The 27032-nt window shown below is 42.6% G+C and overlaps 1 protein-coding gene and 1 non-coding gene across 2 annotated transcripts in view; both read left to right on the forward strand.

Annotated features, from left to right (window-relative positions):
• Window positions 1-5118: 5118 nt before the first annotated feature.
• Window positions 5119-5191, forward strand: Trnak-cuu. The gene has a single exon. It is a non-coding gene; the product is annotated as a tRNA-Lys (tRNA).
• Window positions 5192-9347: 4156 nt separating this feature from the next.
• Window positions 9348-27032, forward strand: part of LOC124716833 (amyloid-beta-like protein) — a 115233-nt gene continuing 97548 nt past the window's right edge. Inside the window, exons 1-2 of the mRNA XM_047243387.1 lie at window positions 9348-9375; window positions 21644-21865. Coding sequence (XP_047099343.1) covers window positions 9348-9375; window positions 21644-21865 — 250 coding nt within the window. The remainder of the gene's footprint in view (window positions 9376-21643; window positions 21866-27032) is intronic.

Here is a 27032-nt window from a genome sequence, read left to right on the forward strand (position 1 = left end):
CATTTGTTCGCAGCCCAGGAAAATCGACTCGCAGAGCTAGCAGAGAGCTGCAAATTCCACAATCAACTGTATGGAGAGTCCTACGAAAAAGGTTAGTTATGAAGCCTTATCGTCTGAAATTGGTTCAAGCACTGTCTGCAGCTGATAAGATTAAAAGAATCGATTTCTGTGATTTTATCCTTGCTCAAATGGAAACAGATGAATCTTTCGTTTCAAACATTGTGTTTAGTGATGAAGCAACTTTCCACACTAACGGGAAAGTCAACCGTCACAATGTCTGTATATGGGGCACTGAGAATCCGCGGGAAACAACTCAGTATGAACGTGACTCGCCTAAGGTGAACGTTTTCTGTGCCATTTCAGCCAATAAAGTTTTTGGTCCCTTGTTCTTCGAAGGTGCTACTGTAACTGGACTACAGTATCTGGAGATGTTAGAGAATTGGCTGTTCCCTCAGCTCGAACAGGAAGCACAACAATTCATATTTCAGCAGGATGGAGCGCCACCACATTGGCACTTATCTGTCCGTAACTACCTGAACGTCAACTACCCGAGGCGATGGATCGGCCGCCAGGCAGCCCGTGACAGAGCACTTCATCACTGGCCTCCAAGAAGCCCTGATCTTACCCCCTGCGATTTTTTCTTATGGGGGTATGTTAAGGATATGGTGTTTCGGCCACCTCTCCCAGCCACCATTGATGATTTGAAACGAGAAATAACAGCAGCTATCCAAACTGTTACGCCTGATATGCTACAGAGAGTGTGGAACGAGTTGGAGTATCGGGTTGATATTGCTCGTGTGTCTGGAGGGGGCCATATTGAACATCTCTGAACTTGTTTTTGAGTGAAAAAAAAAACCTTTTTAAATACTCTTTGTAATGATGTATAACAGAAGGTTATATTATGTTTTTCATTAAATACACATTTTTAAAGTTGTGGTATTCTTTTTTAATCACCCTGTAGCATAGATGGAGATCTGTGGCATCTCTGCCGGAAGAGTACTATGCTGATGCGCGTACAAGTATTTCAGAGCGCACCGTTCATCGTACATTGTTGAACATGGAGCTACGCAACACACCATCCCTACGTGTTGACATGCTGGCGCAACGACATCGTCAGTTACGATTGCAATGGGTACGGGACCGTTGGGATGCCACCGTCGATTAATGGAAACGTTTCGGCTCTTCGGGTGAATCACATTTTTACTTCACTAGGTCAATGGTCGTCTCCATAAACGTCATTCCAGGAGTTCTGGGAACCGGGGTGATGCAAAACTTTTTAGATGTGTATATTTCCTGGTATATGTCCCATACAGTGATATAATTTTGTATGTTTTAGGCAAACGAATAATGAATCTCGTGAAACTGAGAGCATAGTGCAAACATTTTATCTGACACCATCTCAGTTTAAACCGGTACTGTCATCGTTAACGGAACCCAGGACCATCCAGTTACCGAGTAAACCACAGCAACGATTTTAACCAAACTTGGTACACATATCTCTTACTGTCAGGCAGCCATCATTGTGGGGGTAGAAACCAAATGGCTATCATATTTCAGGTGGTATAACGTCGTGTGGCGGATTTTGTGTATCATCAACATGGACAAATGCAATGAATATGGATGATACGATACTCTATGGTATTCTGCGGTTTGAATTCACTCTGTTATTTAGCAGTTGCATTGATTTGATGTTGTAAATGATACTGACAATATTATACACATGTATAATGCATTACTCATACTACAACTGCTCCCGGATAATTATTTTGTTCAAATTGCACAAGAATTCCACCTGACGTAGTGTAATAATGTTGACTGTAAGCTGTGTTCATATCACTAAAATTACAGATCGTACATCAGAGCTTTTATAAATTTTGCCTTCGATGGATTTAATTATTCTTAGCAAATTGATCTTGAAGAGGAACCACCGAACACCACCTGCACACAACACTGATGTATGCTACCAAAAATATTTTTCTCCGTGATTCGTGCGTGGTTTAATTTTGGCCTCATACATCAGCAATGAAATCTTGTTCAACACTAAATACCATCAGCACTGTTCTTAGAAGATGCAGTCTGATTCGATTAATTTTTTCTTTTATAGATAGAGTTCAGTACCACCGGTGCACATTTATTTCTTACACATCGGAATATTGTTTGCAGTTTCAAGTAATTTAAATTTGCCGCTGAGATAAAAGTTAAGATGGCGGCCAACAAAAGATACAGGATTTCTTTTTTAGTTAAGATTTCCCTTTGCTCAATAAATATTTAATCATTGAAATTGATGCCTCCAATAAAAAAAATTATTAAATTGTTTTGCAAATTTGTTTAACACAAACCCATGCTATTTTCAAGTAGAAGTACAGACGAAGTTGCTATATAATCGCAACTAACAATGGCTGCGCTTCTTGCAGCTATGATAAAACAATTAATACAAAATTATAATTAAAAGAGGAAGTGATTTTTCAATAATTAATCATAAACTGTTTTAACGCATTTGTCTCTATTTGGTTTTTTTACCAGCAAATGAACATAAAAGTACAATAATTTTACATTAAATGTTTTTCATTCAACAGACCTCAAATCGATTCGCGTCTTGCGTCGACGACGTACATCAGAAGACGACAAAAGGGTACAAAAGAAAAGAAAAGAATTACATAGATTAAAAAAGAATGTGAGACAAGTATTGTCTCTGTTTTATATAATTATCATCTTTTTGAGAAATAATTACCTAATTGAATGAATATTATTGAGTTACGTAATTTTCCAAACGTTCACATTCCACTTGTAATAAAAAAATATATATATCGTGGATGTTATAGTCGTAAACAGTGAGATGCAGGGAAAACTGCTGCATCATGCATGACGTTGCTATTAACTATTATCTCATAGCGTATTTATTGCTAAGAGTCAGAATTTGGTGACAGTACACATCAACATGTCTTGTCCATGCCCTATTCTTCTACATAGTCTCCATCACGTTCTATGGCCGTAAGCCAACGTTGTGGAAGAGCATTATTTCCTGCTGGTAAAAGCTCTTGTCCTGTAGGCGTAGCCATGTTTTCACTGCATGACTGACACTCGCGTCCCCATAGAGAATATTTAAGCGGCCCAAAGAGATGGAAGATCGAGGGTGCCAGGTTTGGACCGTAGGGTGGATGAGGCAATGATGACCCGAAAGTGGTTGATCATGGATATCTCTTTCTGCATTTCCTGAAGCTGTAACTTTCTTTACCCACCGCCCAACTGTATTCCTATCAACTGCAGCATCGCCATACACTGTACACAGACGTTTATGGATGTTCATCACGGTTTCCTGTTGTGCACAGAAGAATTCAATAACAGCACGCTGCTTGTAACGTGAGTCGTATGTAGAGGCCATTTCGACGCTGTCCTACGGCTCTGGCATCTGCCATAACGGTTCGAAATTCCACCGGCGCACAGAACAAACATCAAATGTGAAGCACCAAAAAGGACGTTTGTCTATGTATATTAATGGCTTTAAAAAAAAAATGTTTGGCATTACTTACTGAACGACCCTCGCATATTCGCTAAACATTTCGCTGACGGTATCCACACAGGCTGTGGGAATTTACGTACACAAATATGCCACTGTGCTAGACATAGTTCAAGAGATCCCCCTTACTGTGACAGATCTATCCTTTCACTTCAAGAGATTGCAGTTTCCAGTGAGACATCAGTTTCCCATTACAATTAACGAGTCACAGGGGTAGCTTTATGTCACTAGCTCAAGTATTTATTCGTCATGTAACTAGAAATGTTGTTTATAATCAAATTCTGAGTTAGATAAACGTTGCACAGAATTTTTATTTTAAATATTATGATTCTCAATTTGGATGCTGTAATCAGGCATTTGTACGTCACTCGTATTTCTTTATACGACTGTCTCACAATTTCAAAGGTGTGTTCACGGATACATGGAAATCAAATTTTTTCGGTATTACTCTGCCGCGTTTACCAGCTAGAAATATTTGTGCACCAGTTTCCTTGTGGTTGCCATTTTTGCAGTAGTTATATATAAATCGGAGCAATTTAAAAGAAAAACGCCTTTTGGATTCTGCACATTTCGTTAAATAAAAAATTATATGTGATCGACATTGTGTCAACTATTGGGAGCGATCTGAGTTGTTGTACTATTCTAAAAAACCAGGTTCGCCAGGGCCGCTTTCTTTTTATTGATTAATGGATTCTTGTAACATATTAACAGAAGTTCATAAACTTTACGAAGTTGCAAGGCACATAGTGACGTTGCGTCATTTTCCATCACTATGTGGCTTGCTAGTTTGTAGAGATTATGAACTACTGTTAAAATATTCCATGATCTGACGATGACAGCACAGATCTGTCGAAACCGGTAATCAGTAAAAATATTTATAAGCGATCCTGGCGAAACTGGTTTCTGAGAATAATACTGAATCAAAAAAACTCGTTGTGCAGTTTGCAGAAGACGTTTGATTTTGAACTACTGCAATCTTTATGTATCTTAACCATTTGTATAATTATTTGTATAGACATTTGTTTAATCACTTTTGTACTGACGATGCCATATACAATACAACAGTTGTTTACCGGAAGATAAATCAGTGAAGCCAACAAATGATGCATATTGTGCGTGTATACCGTACATAAAGTACGAAAAATGAGAGGGGAGCCGTAGGTCAAAACTACGCATGTACACGGGTTAGTGACGTCACAGGGAAGTGTTACAGAGATGATCCTAGCGTCTCCCAGCTACTGCAATCTACAGGATGTTTTCTGTACTACAAACTGTCTACGACATAATTTGCACTCTTGTGTTACGTAAACTGATGAAAAAGTTAAGCCTGTAATTGTGCCGTGGTGGAGTCCCATTAAGCACTCGGTGTTCAGTAGTTCCCGGCCATTGTATATAGCCGCATCTCTTTGAGCGCGGCGCAATGTCTTTCCTGTTGCGTAACCCGCGGCGCATGATGACATCACTTCGCGCGTGGCCTCGTGATTTTCACCACACCGAAACCACGCTCATGCGTTCGCACCAATTTGTCATGCTCATATGTGACGTATTTCTACTAGAACAACTTTGGTTTGAAGATGGTGTTAAGTCTCGAAGCTCAAGGCGCCCGGCTAGCTCAGTCGGTAGAGCATGAGACTCTTAATCTCAGGGTCGTGGGTTCGAGCCCCACGTTGGGCGAATATTTTAATTTGTCAATTATGGTCTCGAACTTAGCGCCGAACTTACTACGTTTTCGCCAAGTCAACTGCAACAACTAGAATGAACATTTTATTAGAATATTGACGTTAAAAATAGCGACTGGAACAACCGAATTAAAACAGTCGATGCGGTCGGGCTCTAATTATTTAGAGCGGAAACATTCGATCGTTTCCCCATTGTCTAATCATTATTTTTTATTTCTCTCTAATACTGGCTGACATTACTCTTACTGCTGTTCCGTTATTTGCTCTGCCAATAAGTAGCTGTTAGCTCAGTTTTTCTGACACAATGAATCCTGCAGGGCTTCAATAAGTCCGTAAGAGTACGAGAGGATGGAGATCTCTTCTGAACAGCAAGTTGAAAGGCATCCTAGCTATGCTCAATAATGTTCATGTCTGGGGACTTTGGTGGAAGTGTTTAAACTCAGAAGAGTGGTTCTGGAGCCACTCTGTAGCAATTCAGGACATGTGGGGTGTCGCATTGTCCTGCTGGAATTGCTCAAGTCCGTCGGAATGCACAATGGACGCGAATGGTGCAGGTGATCAGACAGGTTGGTTACGTAGGTGTCACCTGTCAGAGTCGTATATAGACGTATCAGGGGTCTCATATCACTCCAACTGCACACGCTGTACACCATTACTGAGCCTCCACCAGCTTGAACAGTCCTCTGCTGACATGCAAGGTCCATGGCTTCATGAAGTTGTCTTCAAACCCGTAAACGTCCATCCGCTCGATACAATTTGAAACGGGACTCGTCTGATCAGGCAACATGTTTCCAGTCATCAACAGTCCAATGTTGATGTTGACGGGCCCAGGCGAGGCGTAAAGCTTTGTGTAGTGCAGTCATCAAGGGTACACGAGTGGGCCCTCGGCTTCGAAAGCCCATATCGATGATGTTTCGTTGAACTGTTCTCACGTTGACACTTGTTAATGGCTCAGCATGAAATCTGCAACAATTTGCGGAAAGGTTGCACTTGTCACGTTGAACGACCCCTTCAGTCGTCTTGCAGGATCTTTTTCCGGCCGCAGCGATGTCGGAGATTTGATGTTTTACCGGATTCCTGATATTCACGGAACACTCGTGAAGTGGTCGTACGAGAAAATCCGCACTTCATCACTACCTCGGAGGTACTGTGTCCCATCGCTCGTGCGCCGACTATAACACCACGTTCAAACTCACTTAACTCTTGATGACCTGCCATTGTAGCAGCAGTAAGCGATCTAACAACTGCGCCAGACACTGGTGTTATATAGGAGTTGCCGACCGCAGCGCCTTATTCTGCCTGTTTGTGTATCTGTGTATTTGAATACGCATGCGTATATAAGTTTCTTCGGCGCTTTAGTCATGGGTGACAGGAATTCGTCAGTAGGAAAAGGGAGAGAAGGAAACATAGTAGGTGAATATGGATTGGGGGAAGAAATGAAAGAGGAAGCCACCTTGTAGAATTTTGCACAGAGCATAACTTAATCATAGCTAACACTTGGTTCAAGACTCATGAAAGAAGGTTGTATACCTGGAAAAATCCTGGAGATACTAAAAGGTATCAGATAGATTACATAATGGTAAGACAGAGATTTAGGAACCAGGTTTTAAATTGTAAGACATTTCTAGGGGCAGATGTGGATTCTGACCACACTCTATTGGTTATGAACTGGAGATTGAAACTGAAGAAACTGCAAAAAGGCGGGAATTTAAGGAGATGGGACTTGGATAAACTGAAAGAACCAGAGGTTGTAGAGAGTTTCAGGGAGAGCATAAGGGAACAATTGACAGGAATGGGGTAAAGAAATACAGTAGAAGAAGAATGGGTAGCTCTGAGGGATGAAGTAGTGAAGGCAGCAGAGGATCAAGTAGGTAAAAAGACAAGGGCTAATAGAAATCCTTGGGTAACAGAAGAAATATTGAATTTAATTGATGAAAGGAGAAAATATAAAAATGCAGTAAATGAAGCAGGCAAAAAGGAATATAAACGTCTCAAAAATGAGATTGACAGGAAGTGCAAAATGGCTAAGCAGGGATGGCTAGAGTACAAATGTAAGGATGTAGAGGCTTGTCTCACTAGGGGTAAGATAGATACTGTCTACAGGAAAATTAAAGAGACCTTTGGAGAGAAGAGAACCACTTGTATGAATATCAAGAGCTCAGATGGCAACCCAGTTCTAAGCAAAGAAAGGAAGGCAGAAAGGTGGAAGGAGTATATAGAGGGTTTATACAAGGGCGATGTACTTGAGGACAATATTATGGAAATGGAAGAGGATGTAGATGAAGATGAAATGGGAGATATGATACTGCGTGAAGAGTTTGACAGAGCACTGAAAGACCTGAGTCGAAACAAGGCCCCGGGAGTAGACAACATTCCATTAGAACTACTGATGGCCTTGGGAGAGCCAGTCATGTCAAAACTCTACCATCTGGTGAGCAAGATGTATGAGACAGGCGAAATACCCACAGACTTTAAGAAGAATATAATAATTCCAATCCCAAAGAAAGCAGGTGTTGACAGATGTGAAAATTACAGAACTATCAGTTTAATAAGTCACAGCTGCAAAATACTAACGCGAATTCTTTACAGACGAATGGAAAAACTGGTAGAAGCCGACCTCGGGGAAGATCAGTTTGGATTCCGTAGAAATGTTGGAACACGTGAGGCAATACTAACCTTACGACTTATCTTAGAAGAAAGATTAAGAAAAGGCAAACCTACGTTTCTAGCATTTGTAGACTTAGAGAAAGCTTTTGACAACGTTAACTGGAATACTCTCTTTCAAATTCTGAAGGTGGCAGGGGTAAAATACAGGGAGCGAAAGGCTATTTACAATTTGTACAGAAACCAGATGGCAGTTATAAGAGTCGAGGGGCATGAAAGGGAAGCAGTGGTTGGGAGAGGAGTGAGACAGGGTTGTAGCCTCTCTCCGATGTTATTCAATCTGTATATTGAGCAAGCAGTAAAGGAAACAAAAGAAAAATTTGGAGTAGGTATTAAAATTCATGGAGAAGAAGTAAAAACTTTGAGGTTTGCCGATGACATTGTAATTCTGTCAGAGACAGCAAAGGACTTGGAAGAGCAGTTGAACGGAATGGACAGTGTCTTGAAAGGAGGATGTAAGATGAACATCAACAAAAGCAAAACGAGGATAATGGAATGTAGTCAAATTAAATCGGGTGATGCTGAGGGGATTAGATTAGGAAATGAGACACTTAAAGTAGTAAAGGAGTTTTGCTATTTAGGGAGTAAAATAACTGATGATGGTCGAAGTAGAGAGGATATAAAAGGTAGACTGGCAATGGCAAGGAAATCGTTTCTGAAGAAGAGAAATTTGTTAACATCGAGTATAGATTTAAGTGTCAGGAAGTCGTTTCTGAAAGTATTTGTATGGAGTGTAGCCATGTATGGAAGTGAAACATGGACGATAACCAGTTTGGAGAAGAAGAGAATAGAAGCTTTCGAAATGTGGTGCTACAGAAGAGTGCTGAAGATAAGGTGGGTAGATCATGTAACTAATGAGGGGGTATTGAATAGGATTGGGGAGAAGAGAAGTTTGTGGCACAACTTGACTAGAAGAAGGGATCGGTTGGTAGGACATGTTTTGAGGCATCAAGGGATCACAAATTTAGCATTGGAGGGCAGCGTGGAGGGTAAAAATCGTAGAGGGAGACCTAGAGATCAATACACTAAGCAGATTCAGAAGGATGTAGGTTGCAGTAGGTACTGGGAGATGAAGAAGCTTGCACAGGATAGAGTAGCATGGAGAGCTGCATCAAACCAGTCTCAGGACTGAAGACCACAAGAACAGTGTATAATGACCGGCAGTGTATTGTAAGAGGGGAAAGGAGAAGCCCGGATGAATATTCATCACGAGCAGAGAAATGGGGAGACAGACATGATGTTCCAGATGGTGAGGGCCGCGCGGTGACTCACCTTCCAGGAAAGTACGGCCAGGTTAGCGCGGCTTCTGCGGTAACTTTTTTCAGCACACATGGCGGTGACGTCGACTCTTGGTTTTCGGCTGCTGGCACGTGTCCAGACAAGGCGTCACTCGCCTGTGGAATTTGTCGAATGTGGCATTTAGCCTCAGCTGCTAGAATGGCTTAATTTTTCGCTGCGGGGGAGCTGAAATTTTATGCTGTCAGCATATGGCGGTGAAACCACGCATCCGACACCGTACGTCGTTAAGTGGTACTTCTTATGATTAAAACAAATGTGTATAAGGTATGCAGAGCACGTAGCAGCTCTAAGTAGTTCATAGCAACACGTAATTGTAACGAGCAATAAAGACGATTCCTTTACAATACTGAGAGAAATATGGGAGGGTAAATAACAATTATTTGTTGCAAAGACATATTGCGTGATTGTGTTATGACTAGGCGGTGTCAAAAAATAAAGCAATAAGTAGACACCAGTAACCCAACTCCCACTCACCCCCATGTATAAAATGAGTCCGTTTTTCGTAAATCTAGTTTCTCAGGCATCGCAATGTTTGTGACATCATATCTCATGAAATGTTGCAAAATTCTTTGCAGAAGAATTGCAAAACTGGTAGAAGCCGACGTCAGGTAAGGTCGATTTGAGTACCGGAGAAACGTAGGAACATGCGAGGCAATACTGACCCCATCTTAGATGATACGTTAAGAAAAGCAAACCTGCGTTTATAGCAGTTGTAGACTTAGAGAAACCTTTTGGTAATAGAATACAGAGGCGAAAGGCTGTTTACAACTTGCACAGAAACCAGACGGCAGCTCTCAGAGTCGAGGGACATGCATGGGAAGCAGTCCTTGATAAGGGAGTGAGGGTTGGAGCCTAATGCCAACGTTATTCCAGCTGTACACTGAGCAAGCAATAAAGAAAACCAAAGGAGAATTTGGAGAATGAATTAAAGTTCAGGAAGAAGAAATAAAAATTTTGAGATTTGCCAGCCACATAGCAGCAACACAGCACTTGGAAGAGCAGTTCAACAGAACGGACGGTGTCTTGAAAGGAGGAAATAAGATGAACAAACCCAACAACAAAACAAGGATAGTTGAAACAAAATCAGGTGATGATGAGGGAATTAGATTAGGAAATGAGACACTTAAACTAGCGGATGAGAATTGGTATTTGGGCAGCGAAACAACTGATGATGGTCTGAGTAGATAGGATATAAATATAGACTGGCAATGTCAAGAAAAGCGTTTCTGAAGAAAAGAAATTTGTTAACATCGAATACAGATTTTAAGTACTAGGAAGTCTTTCCTGAAAGTATCTGTATGGAGTGTAGCCATGTACGTAACTGAAACATGATTTAGACAAGAGGAGAATAGAAGCTTTTGAAATGCAGTTCTACATAAATTGCTGAAGATTAGTTGGGCCGATCACGTAACTAATGAGGGGCACTAAACAAAATTGGGGAGAAGGGAAATTTGTGGTCCAACGTGACTAGAAGAATGTATCGGTTGATAGGACACACCATGCGTCATTAAGGACTCACCAGTTTAATAGTGGAGGGAAGAGTGAGTGTGTGTGTGTGTGTGTGTGTGTGTGTGTGTGTGTGTGTGTCAAAAACTTAAAGGTACACCCAGAGATGAATACAATAAGCATATTCAGAAGGATGTAAGTTGCAGTAGTTATTTGGAGATGGCGAGCGTTGCACAGGATAGAGTAGCATGGAGAACTGCATCAAACCAGTCTTCGGACTGAAAAAAAACACTACCACGTCCTGAATTGTGTGTCGTACAACGATCTGATTTTCCATTTATAGGTAGGGGTATATGTGGAGACTGTCCGCAAAAGGTGTTGCGAACAGAGTGAAGTAAAAATCAGTAATATAAAGCGTTATGCCTGATGCTGCAGTTTTACTATATGAACAGCGAAAAATATATTAAGCGATAAGTGGTTTCCTTATCACAACTTTATGGGTTTGTGTCGGCAATAGAAAGCTTCGTAATGGTTTGTATTGGTGTATGATATTTGATGGACGTCGCTGACTGCTTCTCATCTTCAAATACTGAATGAATACAGTCTGGGTAGCGTGTGAAGTCTGAATTTGGGTGCGTTTATGCTTCCACTTCTCTGTTTGCCAGAATGACCCAGCGATGACAAAACAGGCTCTCCTATACGTGATGCATTTACTGCACATTTTGGAAATCGTTGATTTCTTTTCTTTCTGTGTATCTGCCGGCTTCATACTGACTATTTGTATATCTGTATCTGAAACAAAAAAGTATTTAAGGAGAAGCTCTCTCAGTAGTAAATAAATTTGCTGGTTGTGGGAAGTATGTTGTAATTTGTGCAAAAAATTAAAATTCACTGCCAGAAAATTAAGCATCTTCTTTTACACTTGAAAGTAAGTGGAACAACGAGAAAAATCATCAGCATGAACAATACTGTACAAGTAGTGGAATATATTTCATTTCCATGTGTACTTTAATTGAAGATGTTCTTGTTTGGGAAAGAAGTCTCCTAAAATAACTATTTTGTAAATTGCCTTCTCCACTTAGTAGGTGACTGAGACCATCGCTTTTTGATTCTTTGTCATATTTATCAGTCTTTCGCATGAGACTTCTCGGCGGATTGAAACTGTGTGCCAGAACGAGACTCGAACTCAGGTCCTTTGCCTTTCATGGGCAAGTGCTCTACCGACTGAACTACCCAAGCACGACTCGTCACCCATCCTCACACCTGCACTTCCACCATTACCTCGGTTCCTACCTTCCTAACCTCGCAGAAGCACTTCTGCGAAACTTGCAGAACTAGCACTTCTGGAAGAAACGATATTGCGGAGACATGGCTTAGCCACAGCCTGGGGTATGTTTCCAGAATGAAATTTTCACTCTGGAGCGGAGTGTGCACTGATATGAAACTTCCTGGCAGATTAAAATTGTGTGCCGGACTGAGATTCGAAATCTAGACCTTTGGTTTTGGCGGGCAAGTGCACTTACCAGCAAAAGGCAAAGGTGCCGAGTTCGAGTTCAGACCATCACACTGTTTTAATATGCCAGGAAGTTTCATATCAGCGCACACAGGGGTGAAAATTTCATTCTACTCTTTTCTACGTTTTTTTATTGTGAGTGGTAGTTTTCAGAAATGTGGAGGTGAAAACAAAAATTTTGTAGTTTGCTGCACGCATAAGAGAGCTTTCGATTTTGTAACTCCACATGTGTACCCACTACACCACAGTATTCTATCGCTTGCGCCTTTGTCCCGCATTGTGCGCGGGGTCGGCGTGGTTAAATCGGATTTGGCATGTTAATGTGAAGGGGTGGCCAGATGCCCTTCCTGCCGCCACCCCCCGGACGGAATCGGCGTACCCCATCTGGCTGCATCCAGTGCGGATGTGTTTCAAATGCCTGTGAGTCGTGTAACTGAGGCAGGACGTGAGGACCAGCCCGGTATTCACCTAGAGGGATGTGGAAAACCGCCGAAAAACCACACCTAGGCTGGCCAGCACACCGGCCCTCGTCGTTAATCCGGCGGGCGGATTCGATCCGGGGCTGGCGCGCCTACCCGAGTCCAGGAAGCAGCGCATTAGCGCTCTCGGCTAACCTGGCGGGTCCCACTACACCACAGTAATCCTGATAAAATTGTTTGTTTGTTGGTTGGTTGATTTGGGGGAGGAGACCAAACAGCGAGGTCATCGGTCCCATCGGATTCGAGATGGATGGGGAAGGAAGTCGGCCATGCCCTTTCAAACGAACCATCCTGGTATTTGCCTGAAGCGATTTAGGGAAATTATGGAAAACCTAAATCAGGATGGCCGGACACGGGTTTGAACCGTCGTCTTTCCAACCGCGAGTCCAGTGTGCTAACCACTGGTAAAATGGCGACTTTGCTCCGCGTCATAGAGCACCTGAAAGCTTCAAACGCTGATAAGTCATTACCCAATCCAATACGGCTTATGCCAGATTCTTCAGCCAAAGTGTATCTTCGAAAGGAGCGGAGTCAAAGTACCCCTCGCAACATGTACGAGGCTCACTCCAAAAGAAATGCACACTATATTTGTAAAAATACAGTTTTCATTCGGCATGTGTGAAAGTTTTACAGTGTGTAGATACATCCTTCCTGCTTGTTTTCAAACTTAGTTCAACCTGTTCCCGTGAGTGGCGCCGTCACAGCATGTCTTCAAGATGGCTGCTACACTTGACGTTCGTCAGAAGCAATGTGCTGTCATAGAATTCCTGTGCTTTGAAAAAGAGACAGTGGGAAACATCGACAAGAGGTTGAAAAAGGTGTATGGAGATGCTGCTGTCGATCGCAGTACAGTTAGTTGGTGGACAACCAGTTTACGTGATGAAAGCGGGCACGGCAATATTGAGGATTGTCCTCGCAGCGGCAGGCCTCGTACTGCACACACTCCAGACAATGTGCAGAGAGTTAACGAATGGGTGGCTGCTGACAGACGCATCACAGTGAACGAATTGTCACGCTACGTTGGGATGGGAGAAGGAAGTGGCTGGAGAATACTGAAACTGTTGGCGTTAAAAAAGGTTTGTGCCCGGTGGGTTCCCAGGATGTTGACAGTGGCTCACAAAGAAACAAGAAAAAAGGTATGCAGCGAACTTTTGGAACAGTACGAGAATGGTGGAGATGAATTTCTTGGAAGAATTGTGACAGATGATGAAACATGGCTCCGTCATTTTTCACCAGAGACGAAGAGGCAATCAATGGAGTGGCATCATACAAGTTCACTCAAGAAAAAATAATTCAAAACCACACCTTCTGCTGGAAAAGTTATGGCTACGGTGATTTTCGATTCCAAAGGACTCTTACTTGAGGACATCATGTCAAGTGGAACCACCATAAATTCTAATGCATATGTGACGACACTGAAGAAACTTCAAGCTCGACTGAGTCGTGTTCGTCAACATCGGCAAAAGCAGGATGTTTTGCTGTTGCACGACAATGCACGGCCACATGTCAGCAGTCAAAAAACCATGGAAGCGATCAAAAAACTCGGATGGACAATATTGAAACCCCCGCCTTTCTGTCCTGACCAGGCTCCAGGCGACTATCGACTCTTTGGGAAACTAAAAGACTCTCTTCGCGGAGCAAGGTTTGAAGATGATGACTCCCTTGTGCAAGCTGCCAAACAGTGGCTCCAACAGGTTGGTCCAGAATTTTGCCGTGCGAGTATACAGGCGCTGGTCCAAGATGGCGTAAGGCAGTTAAGAGGGATGGAAATTATGTGGAGAAATGAAAATACTGTTCCTAAAGGATGTATCTATATACTGTAAAACTTTCAAACATGTAGAATAAAAGATGGATTTAAAAAAAAATAATGTGCACTTCTTTTGAAGTGACCCTCGTATATAAATAGAGGCAGTTACAGACAACTGGGATGAGATGAGGTGGTCACTTTTCCGCGCCAGCACGCCTAGCCTTGGTGTTGGCCGTGACCCGGTGGAACAGAACAAAGGAACGGCGCTCCCCGTGACGTGACGAGCAGACTAGCTGCTCGCCGCCAACAGACGCAACAACGACCGAGCCATAGCGGCGGCGGGCGGATAGGCATTAAGCGGCCTTTAAACGAGCGCTTGGTCTCTGTCAATTACTCGTGCAAAGTGAATCGACTGCTGCGCCTATGGAGTTTGAGTCTCGCGTGTTTCCAGTGGTTGTTTCCGTTTGGCCGTCCGCGCCAAAATCGCATGCGTTTTGCCAGATGTCTGCTGTGCATTTCTGCACCTACACCTACATACGTACACAAGATACCGTGCGGTACATGGCATAGGGTATCACGTACCACTTTCAGCCATTTCCTTTCCTTTTCCATTCAAAAACAGAGCAAAGGAAAAACGTCTAAAAGCTTACGCACGAGTCCTAATTTCTCGCATCTTTTCTTCGTGGTCATTATGCGAAATGGATGTTTATGGCTGTAGAATCGCTCCGTTGTTGGTTTGGATGTGGTCTTCAGTCCTGAGACTGGTTTGATGCAGCTCTCCGTGCTACTCTATCCTGTGCAAGCTTCTTCATCTCCCAGTACCTACTGCAACCTACATCCTTCTCAATCTGTTTAGTGTATTCATCTCTTGGTCTCCCTCAACGACTTTTACCCTCCACGCTGGGCATTCTTCTGTAGCACCACATTTCGAAAGCTTCTATTCTCTTCTTGTCCAAACTATTTATCGTCCATGTTTCACTTCCATACATGGCTACACTCCATACGAATACTTTCAGAAACGACTTCCTGACACTTAAATCTATACTCGATGTTAACAAATTTCTCTTCTTCAGAAACGCTTTCCTTGCCATTGCCAGTCTACATTTTATATCTTCTCTACTTCGACCATCATCAGTTATTTTGCTCCCCAAATAGCAAAACTCCTTTACTACTTTAAGTGTCTCATTTCCTAATCTAATTCCCTCAGCATAAGCTGATTTACTTCCACTAAATTCCATTATCCTCGTTTTGCTTTTGTTGATGTTCATCTTATATCCTCTTTTCAAGACACTGTCCATTCCGTTCAACTGTTCTTCCAAGTCCTTTGCTGTCTCTGACAGAAATACAATGTCATCGGCGAACCTCAAAGTTTTTATTTCTTCTCTATGGATTTTAATACCTACTCCGAATTTTTCTTTTCTTTCCTTTACTGGTTCCTCAATTTACAGATTGAATAACATCGGGGATAGGCTACAACCCCCTCTCACTCCCTTCCCAACCACTGCTTCCCTTTCATGCCCCTCGACTCTTATAACTGCCATCTGGTTTCTGTACAAATTGTAAATAGCCTTTCGCTCCCTGTATTTTACCTCTGCCACCTTTAGAATTTGAAAGAGAGTATTCCAGTCAACGTTGTCAAAAGCTTTCTCGAAGTTTACAAATGCTAGAAACGTAGGTTTGCCTTTTCTTAATCTTTCTTCTAAGACAAGTCGAAAGGTCGGTATTGCCTCACGTATTCCAACATTTCTACGGAATCCAAACTGATCCTCCCCGAGGTCGACTTCTACCAGTTTTTCCATTCGTCTGTAAAGAATTCGCGTTAGTATTTTGCAGCTGTGACTTATTAAACTGATAGTTCGGTAATTTTCACATTTGTCACACCTGCTCCGTAGTCCCTCTCAAATGCCGGTCCTCTAAATTTTCGCAGCAGCACCTTTGTGTAAAGAGCATCGTCTTCCATCCAGGGATTTTCATTTGAGTTTCCGAAGTATCTCCGTAATACTTGCGTGAGGATCGAACGTACCAGCAACAAATGTACAAACAGGGCTCCATATTGCTTCGATGTCTTCCTTTAACAGACGTGGTGGGGATCCGACTGTATTCAAGAATGGGTCTCAGTACAGTTCTATAGGCCGTCTTCTTTATGGATGAACTACACTTTCCCAAAATTCTCCAAATAAAACGAAGTCGAGCTTTTGCCTTCGCTACTACCAACCTGACGTGCTCATTTCATTTCATATCGCCTTGCAACATTGTGCCAATACATTTAATCGACATGACTGTCAGGCAGCACACAACTAATTCACTATGTTGGATTGTTTCCCTACTCATCTGCATTAACCTACATTTTTCAACATTTAAAATAACTTCCGTTTCGTCATATCAACAAGAATTTTTTTTCTAAAACTCACACACACGCACACACACACGCACACACACACACACACACACACACACACACACACACCACACACCACACACACACACACTTCAAATTGTATCGAGCGGATGGACGTGTACTGGTATGGAGACAACCTCACGAATCCATGGACCCTGTATGCCAACAGGGGACTGTTCAAGCTGATGGAGGCTCTGTAATGATGTGGGGCCTGTGCAGTGTGATATGAGGCCCCTGATACGTCTAGATACGACTGAATGGACTGGACTGATTTGGGGGAAGAGATCAAACAGCGAGGTCATCGGTCTCACTGGATTAGGGAGGGATGGGGAAGGAAGTTGGCCGTGCCCTGTCAAAGGAACCATCTCGGCATTAGCCTAAAGCCATTTTAGGGAAATCACGGAAAACCTAAATCAGGATGGCCGGACGTGGGATTGAACCGTCGTCCTCCCGAATGCGAGTCCAGTGTGCTAGCCACTGCGCCACCTCGCTCAGTCTCGCGTAGAGTTATCAGTGCTAACAGATAAAACAGACAAGCAGAACTGCGTGAAATAACAGCAAAAATCTGTGTGGGACGTACGACGAACATATCCGTTAAGACAGTGCGGCGAAATTTGGTGTTACTGGACTATGACAGGAGACGATAGACGCGAGTGCCTTTGCTAAAGCACCACATCGCCTGCACCGCCTCTTCTAGGCTGTGATCGTATCGTATCAGTTGGATTATAGACTACTGGAAAACCGTGGTCTGGTCAGATGAGTCCCGATTTTAGTTGATAAGCGCTGATGTTAGGGTTGGAGTGTGAAGCACACCCCACGAAGCCATGGACCCAAGTTGTCAACAGGGAACTGTGAAAGCTAGTGTTGGTTGTGTTTACTTGGAATGGTTTGGATCCTCTGATCCCACTGAAGCGATTATTTACTGGAAATAGTTATGGTCGCCTACATGGAGACCATTTGCAACCATTTATGGATTTCATGTTTCCAAACAATTTTCATGGATGACGATGTGCCATGACACCATGTACTACAGTTGTTTGGTGTGGAGAACATTCTGGACAATTCGAGCGAGTGATTTGGCTAGCCAGATCGCCCGACATGAATACCATCGAAAATATATGAGACATAATCGAGAGGTTAGATCGTACACGAAACCCTTCACTGGCAACACTTTCGCTGTTATGAACGGTTGTAGAGGCAGAATGGCTCAATATTTCTGCAGAGGACATATTGTGTCCATGCCACGTTTAGTTGTTGCACTAGGGTAGGCAAAAGGCGGTCTGACACGATATTAGAAAGTGTACCATGACTTTTATCACCCTTGTGTACATTAGATGGAAGAATCCAGCCTCATAGCCACAAGCATCAAAGCGCCCACTTCAGGGACACGGAGAGACGTCCCTGGCCGCAGTTTGAATCCACCCAGCGTATTAATGATGTGGAATGAGCCAGCCAGCCTGCCTGGATGTGGGTTTTAGGCAGTTTTCCACATCCCACTTGGTGAATACCGGGCAGGTATCCGCATTCCGACTCAGATACACAAATTTGAACACGATCTTGTATTTGAACACAAGGTAACATTAGAGCAGAAGGATGCGGTCCAGGAAATTCTGCCCCAAAGGGGAGGGGGGGGGGGAATGGTGGACGGCAGGGAAGTCAGTATATTAGATGGAGAGGTCGTTTATGTGGGTGGACAAAAATGCAGCAGTCTCAAGGGATAGATCATTTTATTGACAAGTGAGCTGAGAGGTAGTACATCATCATAGTACGTAAGTAATTTAGACAAATGAAACATGCATCGTACAGTAATGCAGACTTGTACCCCCTCCCCCTCGTATGCACTCATGTATCCTCGCATGCAGACGACCATAAAGGTGCCGAATGGCATCCTGCTCACAGACCGTCCGAAGCTTCTTGTGCCTTTTGTTGTTGTTTGGCAATGCTTGTTACAGGCCATGGAGAACGAGTAGCCTACCACTTCTTCGTCATCTCTCATACGTGTTCAACTGGCGAGAGTATTCGTGACCACGCTGGCCAGGACAGTTGTTGTACACAAAGAACAACACGTTCAGTCGCAGCAGCTGTGTGTGACCGTGCATTGTCCTGCTGGAAAAGCATATCAGGTTCCTGTCGAAAAAATGGCGGGAGCAAGGGTATTCTAACCTATGCAGTGTAACGCCTACTGGGTTCTTTATCCAGCACGAACGTAAAATATGACCGCGAGTTGTAACTTATGACCTCCAACACCATGAAACCTGTGATCGTACCTACTTGTCATGGGTGACTGCTCGCTGCAATAGGCAGCTTGCAGAGTGTACCCCATATATGTTTACGTCATCACTCACCTATAGACAGAATCTGTTCTCTTCACTGAAGACGCGACAGAATGCCATTCCACACTCCAGTGTACTCGTTCACGAAACCAGAGTGGCCATGGTCAACAGTTTCGTGCACACGTGGTCTTAATCCTGCTGCAGGCAGACATTTCCCAATGGCCGCTTATGACACAGCGAGTGCAACATGTGTCCGGATTTCATCCTTGGATGGCGTTTGGTCAGACGTCACTACTTGCACAATATGTCGATCTTGACGTGTCTCTGTACGACGCAGACGTCTGGAACCTGGTCTACAGCTGCGTGGGAAGTTTCACAGACCTCTCTTCAAAGCCGCAACGCATTGTATCCAACATGTGCAGCAATCCGTCGATATGTCCATCCAGCTTCCTGAAGACACACAATGCGACCCCATTCAAATGGTTGAAACGGTGCAACACGAGTATGAACTCGTTGCGGAGCATGATTGTACCCTAAAACGAATGTTGCCAACACCGTTCAACTCTAAACTTAATACATAACATAGGTACTGCCTGCAGTCAAAGCAGAGGATGCAGAGACCAGCCTCCTGAATACAGTCTATAGCCGATGGTCGTGACAAATGATGCACTAACAGTACAACCCGGCAGTATTCATGTATCATACCCTGGTGCCTTTGCACACAGTCCTTAAAAGGTGTGGCATTCTTTTTTTTCCAGCACTCTATACGATAAACAGTAATGGAGCTAACAATGCGCCTAGTGCAACCCCATAAGCGATTTCGCCCCATTCACGAGAATCTCCTCCACTTACGTTGGTTGAGCTATTGATACAACTTTCTGCATTGTTTTGGGTAGATCTGACATCATCCATTACTTGGCTGTACTATCAATCCCATCAAACCTCAGTTTATCTAGGAGAATATTGTGATTCACACAGTGAGATTTCTTAGTTACCAACCGATGTTTTTGAATACTTGTAAAATTTGGTTAGTGAATATGACGGTTATTAAGTCGGAACTCATCAAATACAGTGGAATGTCAGGTCTTAAATGGCTACACAGGATAACTGAAATGGCCTGGGAGTCGGGACAGGTTCCATCAGACTGAACAAAAGCAGTAATCACACCAATCTTTAAACATGGAAACAGAAAAGAGTGTAACAAGTACAGAGGTATCTATTTAATCAGCGTTATGGGTAAAATCTTCTCAGGTATTGTTGAAAGGAAAGTGCGAGTATTAGTTGAGGACCAATTGGATGAAAATCAGAGTGGGTTTAGGCCTCTTAGAGGTTGTCAGGACCAGATCTTTAGCTTACGGCAAATAATGGAGAAGTGTTATGAGTGGAACAGGGAATTGTATCTATGCTTTATAGATCTAGAAAAGGCATATGACCGGGTTCCTAGGAGAAAGTTATTGTCTGTTCTACAAGATTATGGAATAGGAGGCAAACTTTTGCAAGCAATTAAAGGTCTTTACATGGATAGTCAGGCAGCAGTTAGAGTTGACGGTAAATTGAGTTCATGGTTCAGAGTAGTTTCAGGGGTAAGACAAGGCTGCAACCTGTCTCCACGGTTGTTCATATTATTTATGGATCATATGTTGAAAACAATAGACTGGCTGGGTTAGAGTAAGATATGTGAACACAAAATAAGCAGTCTTGCATATGCGGATGACTTAGTTGTGATGGCAGACTCGATTGACAGTTTGCAAAGTAATATTTCAGAGCTAGATCAGAAATGTAAGGACTATGGTATGAAGATTAGCATCTCCAAAACGAAAGTAATGTCAGTGGGAAAGAGATATAAACGGATTGAGTGCCAAATAGGAGGAACAAAGTTAGAACAGGTGGACGGTTTCAAGTACTTAGGATGCATATTCTCACAGGATGGCAACTTAGTGAAAGAACTGGAAGCGAGGTGTAGCAAAGCTAATGCAGTGAGTGCTCAGCTACGATGTACTCTCTCCTGCAAGAAGGAAGTCAGTACTAAGACTGAGTTAACTGTGCACCGTTCAATCTTTCGACCAACTTTGTTGTATGGGAGCGAAAGCTGGGTGGATTCAGGTTACCTTATCAATAAGGTTGAGGTTAAGGATATGAAAGTAGCTAGGATGGGAACAATGGCAGGAGTGTGTCCACAATGAGAAAATCAAAGAAAAACTGGGAATGAACTCTGTAGATGCAGCAGTCAGGGCGAACAGGCTTAGATGGTGGGGTCATGTTGCACGCATGGGAGAAGCAAGGTTACCCTAGAGACTCATGGGTTCAGCAGTAGAGGGTAGGAGGAGTCAGGGCAGACCAAGGAGAAGGTACCTGGATTCGGTTACGAATGATTTCGAAGTAATAGGCTTAACATCAGAAGAGGCACCAATGTCATAACTGAATAGGGGATCATGGAGCAATTTTATAAGGGGACTATGCTCCAGACTGAACGCTGAAAGGCATAATCAGTCTTAAATGATGATGATGATGATGATGATGATGATGATGATGATGATGATATGACGGTTGGCAGACATTCACGTGTTTGATTACCATGTGGACCCAGTTTTAGTATGCTGACTCGATGTGTTTTGTTTTGTGTTGCAGAAGGCCCGTTCCAGAGCGATGCGCTGCTGGTGCCGGAGAACTGCCTGTTCGACCACATCCACAACCAGACCAAGTGCTGGCAGTTCGACCGATGGAACGCCACAGCTGCGGATTCTTGCCGCGAGCGCGGTCTGGCGCTGCGGTCGTTCGCCATGCTGCTACCCTGCGGCATCTCGCTGTTCTCGGGCGTCGAGTTCGTCTGCTGTCCCAAACACTTCAAAGGTCAGTCAGTCCCTTTCTTTCTTTCTCTCTCTTATATGCTGCAAAGCTAACGTGAACGTTACTTCCGACGTGTTTGTGCCGTTTCCACACGGGACGTGGGTCTCAGTGTAAAGCACACCAGACGTGGTATCCATTGTGGGTGACTCACGCTTAAACTGTCCTCTCACGGGACATGACAGTGTGCATGGACGAGGATTTGGTGACGTCACAGCGTGGAATTCGGAGCCTACGAGAATGACGGGCCCCGCGACGAACTTGTGACGTCACACTAGTTGCCTTACTGGCATACTTGGCGAACGCTCGGCTCCATGCAGGCCCCACTGGAAATCAATATGTCACTGAAACGCTACTGACTATAAATAAACCATGCTGTAAAAAGTGGCTGGCTGCTGTTATCTTCTCAGCAAGAATCGATCTGTATTTTGTATGCAGCCACGGACTCAGAGTGCACTTTTCAACAAAATAACACCCACTAAAGATCTTAACTTTGTCTTGTGCTACCGACAGTTTGCATTGATTTAAATGTTCAGTTAGTAATTTTAAACTTGTCTGAAATAGCTATTCGCTTCACACTGGATATCTGCTGGCACTCATATGACTTGCAGTTTCATGTGCTGTGTAGTATGCGCTGCCTGTCTTTCTCGTGGGCTTCGGCGGAATTCCATTGTGAAGTGTGAAATGTACACCCTCATAAAAATGAAAACACAGATTCGAGGAGTTGGTCCATTCGTGGTGCAACTCTCCTTAAGCATTACAATGCAGTATCACATATGGGTGCTGTGACATGTGCAACAATCCGACACCTCGGGGTTTACTGTCATCGATCGTCCTCAATACAGTCCCGACGTGGACGCAGCCCGATTTTCATCTGTTTCCAAGACTTCAAGAACGCCTTCGAGGACTTCACTTTGATATTAATGAAGCAGTGCAAGGAAAGGAGAAGTTGTGGCCCTGTCGATGAAGTCAAACATTGTACAATGGTGATATCAATTCTTAAGATTTATTTTGATAAACTCGTCAACTTCGAGAAGCCTGAAGAAAAATTACAGTACCAAACCCAGAATCAAAGCCGCCTTCAATAACAGAGATAGATGATTTTATAAAACGACATTAGAGCCCCAGGAGAAGGCGGCATTATCTCAGAATCTGGAGACTCAAAAGCTAAACAAACTCTAAGAAAATGTATGAAATTCTTACAGGAATATGGAAGACAGAGAAAATGCTACAGGAATGAAAATGTGCGTTGATTTACCCACTGCAAAAAAAGGGCGAAAAGTCAGACCCTAATAGCTACGGAGGTACCTCACAATTGCCGGTCACGTACAACATTCTCACCAAGGCATTACTCAACAGACCACAACCACAAGCTGATGCAAAGACAGGAGAGTTCCAAGGACGCTTCAGAAAAGAAGGTCCTGTATTGAACAAATCTGGAACCGACGAACGCTCCTGAAGGACAGATAGACGAACACTTCAGTCAAATTGGTGGACTTTAATAAGGCCTACGACTCCACAGACAGGCGGATTCTCTATATGGAACTTGACAGAAAAACTAGGACACTCACACACAGACACTAACAGACACCACATCTAAAAAAAATTTATGGGAGAAATCTCAGACCCATTCGAGATACATACAGGCGCCAGACAAGGAAATGGTCTCTCACAGCCTTTATTCAGCGTTGTCTTGTACAACATTATCAAACAATGGGAAGGAAAAGTAAAAGGAATTCAGTCAGGAAGAACGTATGCAAACAAGACGATCATAAAATGTCTGGTATTTGCAGATGACCGGGCAATACTCAGCACAATTGACAAGAAGTGCAAAAAGCACTGGAATACTTACATGAAGTCTCTGCGAAAACAAGTCTACAGATATCGTATGAGAAGACGCAATACATGGTAAGAAACAACAACAACATGGAAAGGTTAACAGACAGGAAAAATTCAAATATCTCGGGGGATATACTGTATACAAATAGGAGGATCAAACAAGGCATCCAACATACAAAGGACAGCAAAACTTCAGAAAGCACACAAAGAGACATGGAGGCACTACAACAAAAGAAATGTTTCAAGACAGGATAAACTACACCACAGTATAGTTGTACTACCAGAACCGCTCTACGCATCAGATTGGGGCGTCAGGCATCACAGAGGCAGAAAATAGTAGACTGTAAAATCTTCAGAAAATTTTTTGGAGCAGTACTCAGAGATGGTATAGGGATCAAGCGATCAACCAAAGAATGATATAAACACGCAGACAGGCTTACAGACATGCTCAGAAAACGCCGACTAACATTCTATGCGCTCATACGTAGAATGAACAACAACAAACGCACAAAGAGGATTTTTGATGTAATAAACAGTTAAGTCGAAAAAACCAGTTGGTTCCAAGAAATAGAAGAAGACGTAAAACAAGCAGGGATCAGTATTGAAATGATAAATGAAAGAGACAAATTCAGAAACAAAATTATGAACATGAAATTTGAAGTAAAAGTTAGGAAGAAAACAGGAAAAAGTAGACAGAGCTAAGTTGACAAGAACACAAACAAAGAATGAAAATATGTAAAATTAGTCATTGTCCTGGAAATATAATACTCTTTATTTCACGTCTATGCTCAGATTACCAGTTTGCCAGCAATGACCATCTTCAGATCTGCAGCAGAACATAATACAAATGCAACTAGTGGGTTGTCTAAAGCTTAAAACAATAGAATAGGCCATGATGAAAAGTATTACTAACATACATGTGTAAATTATGCGCTTTAAGTATGACGAGGCATACCTGTTTTAAAAACACGTTCTAATATTATGAAGCCATAGTGGCATCGTCCACTGATAAACACAAAATGAGCGCTAGGATCGTCAGACATATACAAACTACGGTGTATACTACATTCATCCTTGTTCAAAACAAACTGCCGTACCCTGGCCACAAAATGTTTATGTCGCAAGATCACCAGATGTCGCTACTGCAGGCGTACACACATTCTTCAATGATATAATTGTACGATGTAAAATAAAAAATGAATACAATCGGTAAAGTCTGAAGCGGGCTGACCAAGTTTGTAAGTCATTGCAGTAATAAAATGCAATAAGTTAAAACACGACAGTGGTTTATTGCATTTCATTACTGTAACAACTTGCTGCCAGGGGAAAATAGGCATTAATGGCTTGTTCTTGCCACATGTTCTTGGAGGTGCTAACTAACCTAAAAATATACTACTCACAATAGCTGTACTCGTTAGTTTGCAAATGGCGTAAGTACTGATGTAATGCACTGACGTTAGTCAGCAATAAAAATATCTGCACTTACATCCGTTACACCCTTTATATGAAGATATATGTTTCTTCTTCTTCTTCTTCTTCTTCTTCTTCTGTTACGGCCTCTGTAGGATCACGGATGGCCCTTCGAGTGTTGCATTTTCCTACTCCAGAAACTCTTCATCCTCTCTCTTCTTCTTTCACGTTGCTGTTGTGAGATTTTTAGTATCTTTTCCTCTTGTCTGCTCCACTGGTGACACCCTATCCCTCTCCTACTTTGTTCTCAGTCGTCGGTCTCTGGCACATTGGTCGGTGTGTACTTGATTATCTAATTTTCCTTTCTGTCCTCTTTGATCCCCAATTCCGAACGATCATTCCTAAGTTCAACAATCCACTTGCTTACTGTCTTTCCTCTTGTCCTCCTCTTTTGTTTCCCACGCTCTTTTCGTCACTCTGTCCTGGTCAAATGTCACGCACATTTCACCATTTTCAGTCTTTCTTTTCCTGGTTTTGCCCTTATCCTATAGTACAGTTCTTCTTTAGGTCTTCGCATCCATCACCACCACTTTTAGAGCTGAGTAATTTTCTCTCTTCGTTTCTTTGTTGTTTTGTATCATATCTTCCTACTTTTTCTGTCCCAGCCACATATTCAAAAGGCTAGATAGTTTTCAACGCAGACATTGAATAGTGAAGTAGCTGAAGGAGTTATGTCATTTTGGCTGGATTGTGATGTGGGCCACGATTCTACCGAATGCATATGTAGGATTTCTTTTATTTCTTTCTCTTTGTAGGGTTTTGTGCCTCAGTCAGTAACAATGGAACCCGCATAGGATTACTTTGTTGTCCGTCTGTCAAGATTCCTATTTGTCAGGAACGCGTAGAGGGTGCTATTTATGTCAGTCTGGCGGGTAGAAGCGACGTTACCCAGGTATATATTTACAGCTGTGCGACCACGCCCGTACCACACAGCGTCTGACCTTGTGATTAATGTTTAAGACATCATATCTCCTGAACCAAGTGTCGTACAATGATATAATTTTGCACTTCCATTCACTGATATGTGTACATACTGTCTGTAGAATGTGTCTCGAATATAGACAGTGGTAAAGAAGTAATAAATGAACTAAACAAACACTGTTTTTAGCCTTGTTTCATAATTTATTATTAATGTTACTGCACGACTTAGGTTTCCGGTTGTAAGCCCATTTTCAAATACATTACTGATTCCCAAAGATGATACTGCACAGATGAACTCAATGACCAGGCACAGATAATCATCTAAACTTCTTGAGGTATCGATCCAAAGTTTATTTTGTACAATTACGTCAATGACCATTTTTAACAAATTACATACATTATTACACAGTCACCAATTACACTGTAATGATCGGACTACAGTTACACGTCAGCCAAGAGCTTTTGATTGGGATTGGTCATTTAATAATAGGTGTGGGGATATATATATCTGTTTTTTAATTTCTAAAATTTCTAATTGGTTGAGTTTGGTCCCCTTTCTCTCTGTGTGTAGGACTTGTACATCTATTCTGTAATGTTACTTATAATCCGTATTGATTGCAAAATTTTTATTCACATGACCGGTTTCGGTTCATTTAGAAACATCTTCAGATCTGATATATCGGTTACAGGAGTAATCCGTCAAAATCCAGAAACTTTCGCATGATGTGATGCAGCATGTGAAGTTGCTGGATTTGGACGGGTTACTCCTGTAACCGAAATATCAGATCTGAAGATAGTTCTAGATGAACCGAAACCGGTCATATGAATAAAAAAAATTACAATCAAGACGGATTATAAGTAACATTGTAAAATCACTGATTGCTGCTATCCTATCAGACATTATGTTTTTGCAAACATCTATTGTGTATTTGTGATTTTTGTT

Source organism: Schistocerca piceifrons, chromosome 9 (genome assembly GCF_021461385.2).
Source record: "Schistocerca piceifrons isolate TAMUIC-IGC-003096 chromosome 9, iqSchPice1.1, whole genome shotgun sequence".
Classification (NCBI taxonomy): domain Eukaryota; kingdom Metazoa; phylum Arthropoda; class Insecta; order Orthoptera; family Acrididae; genus Schistocerca; species Schistocerca piceifrons.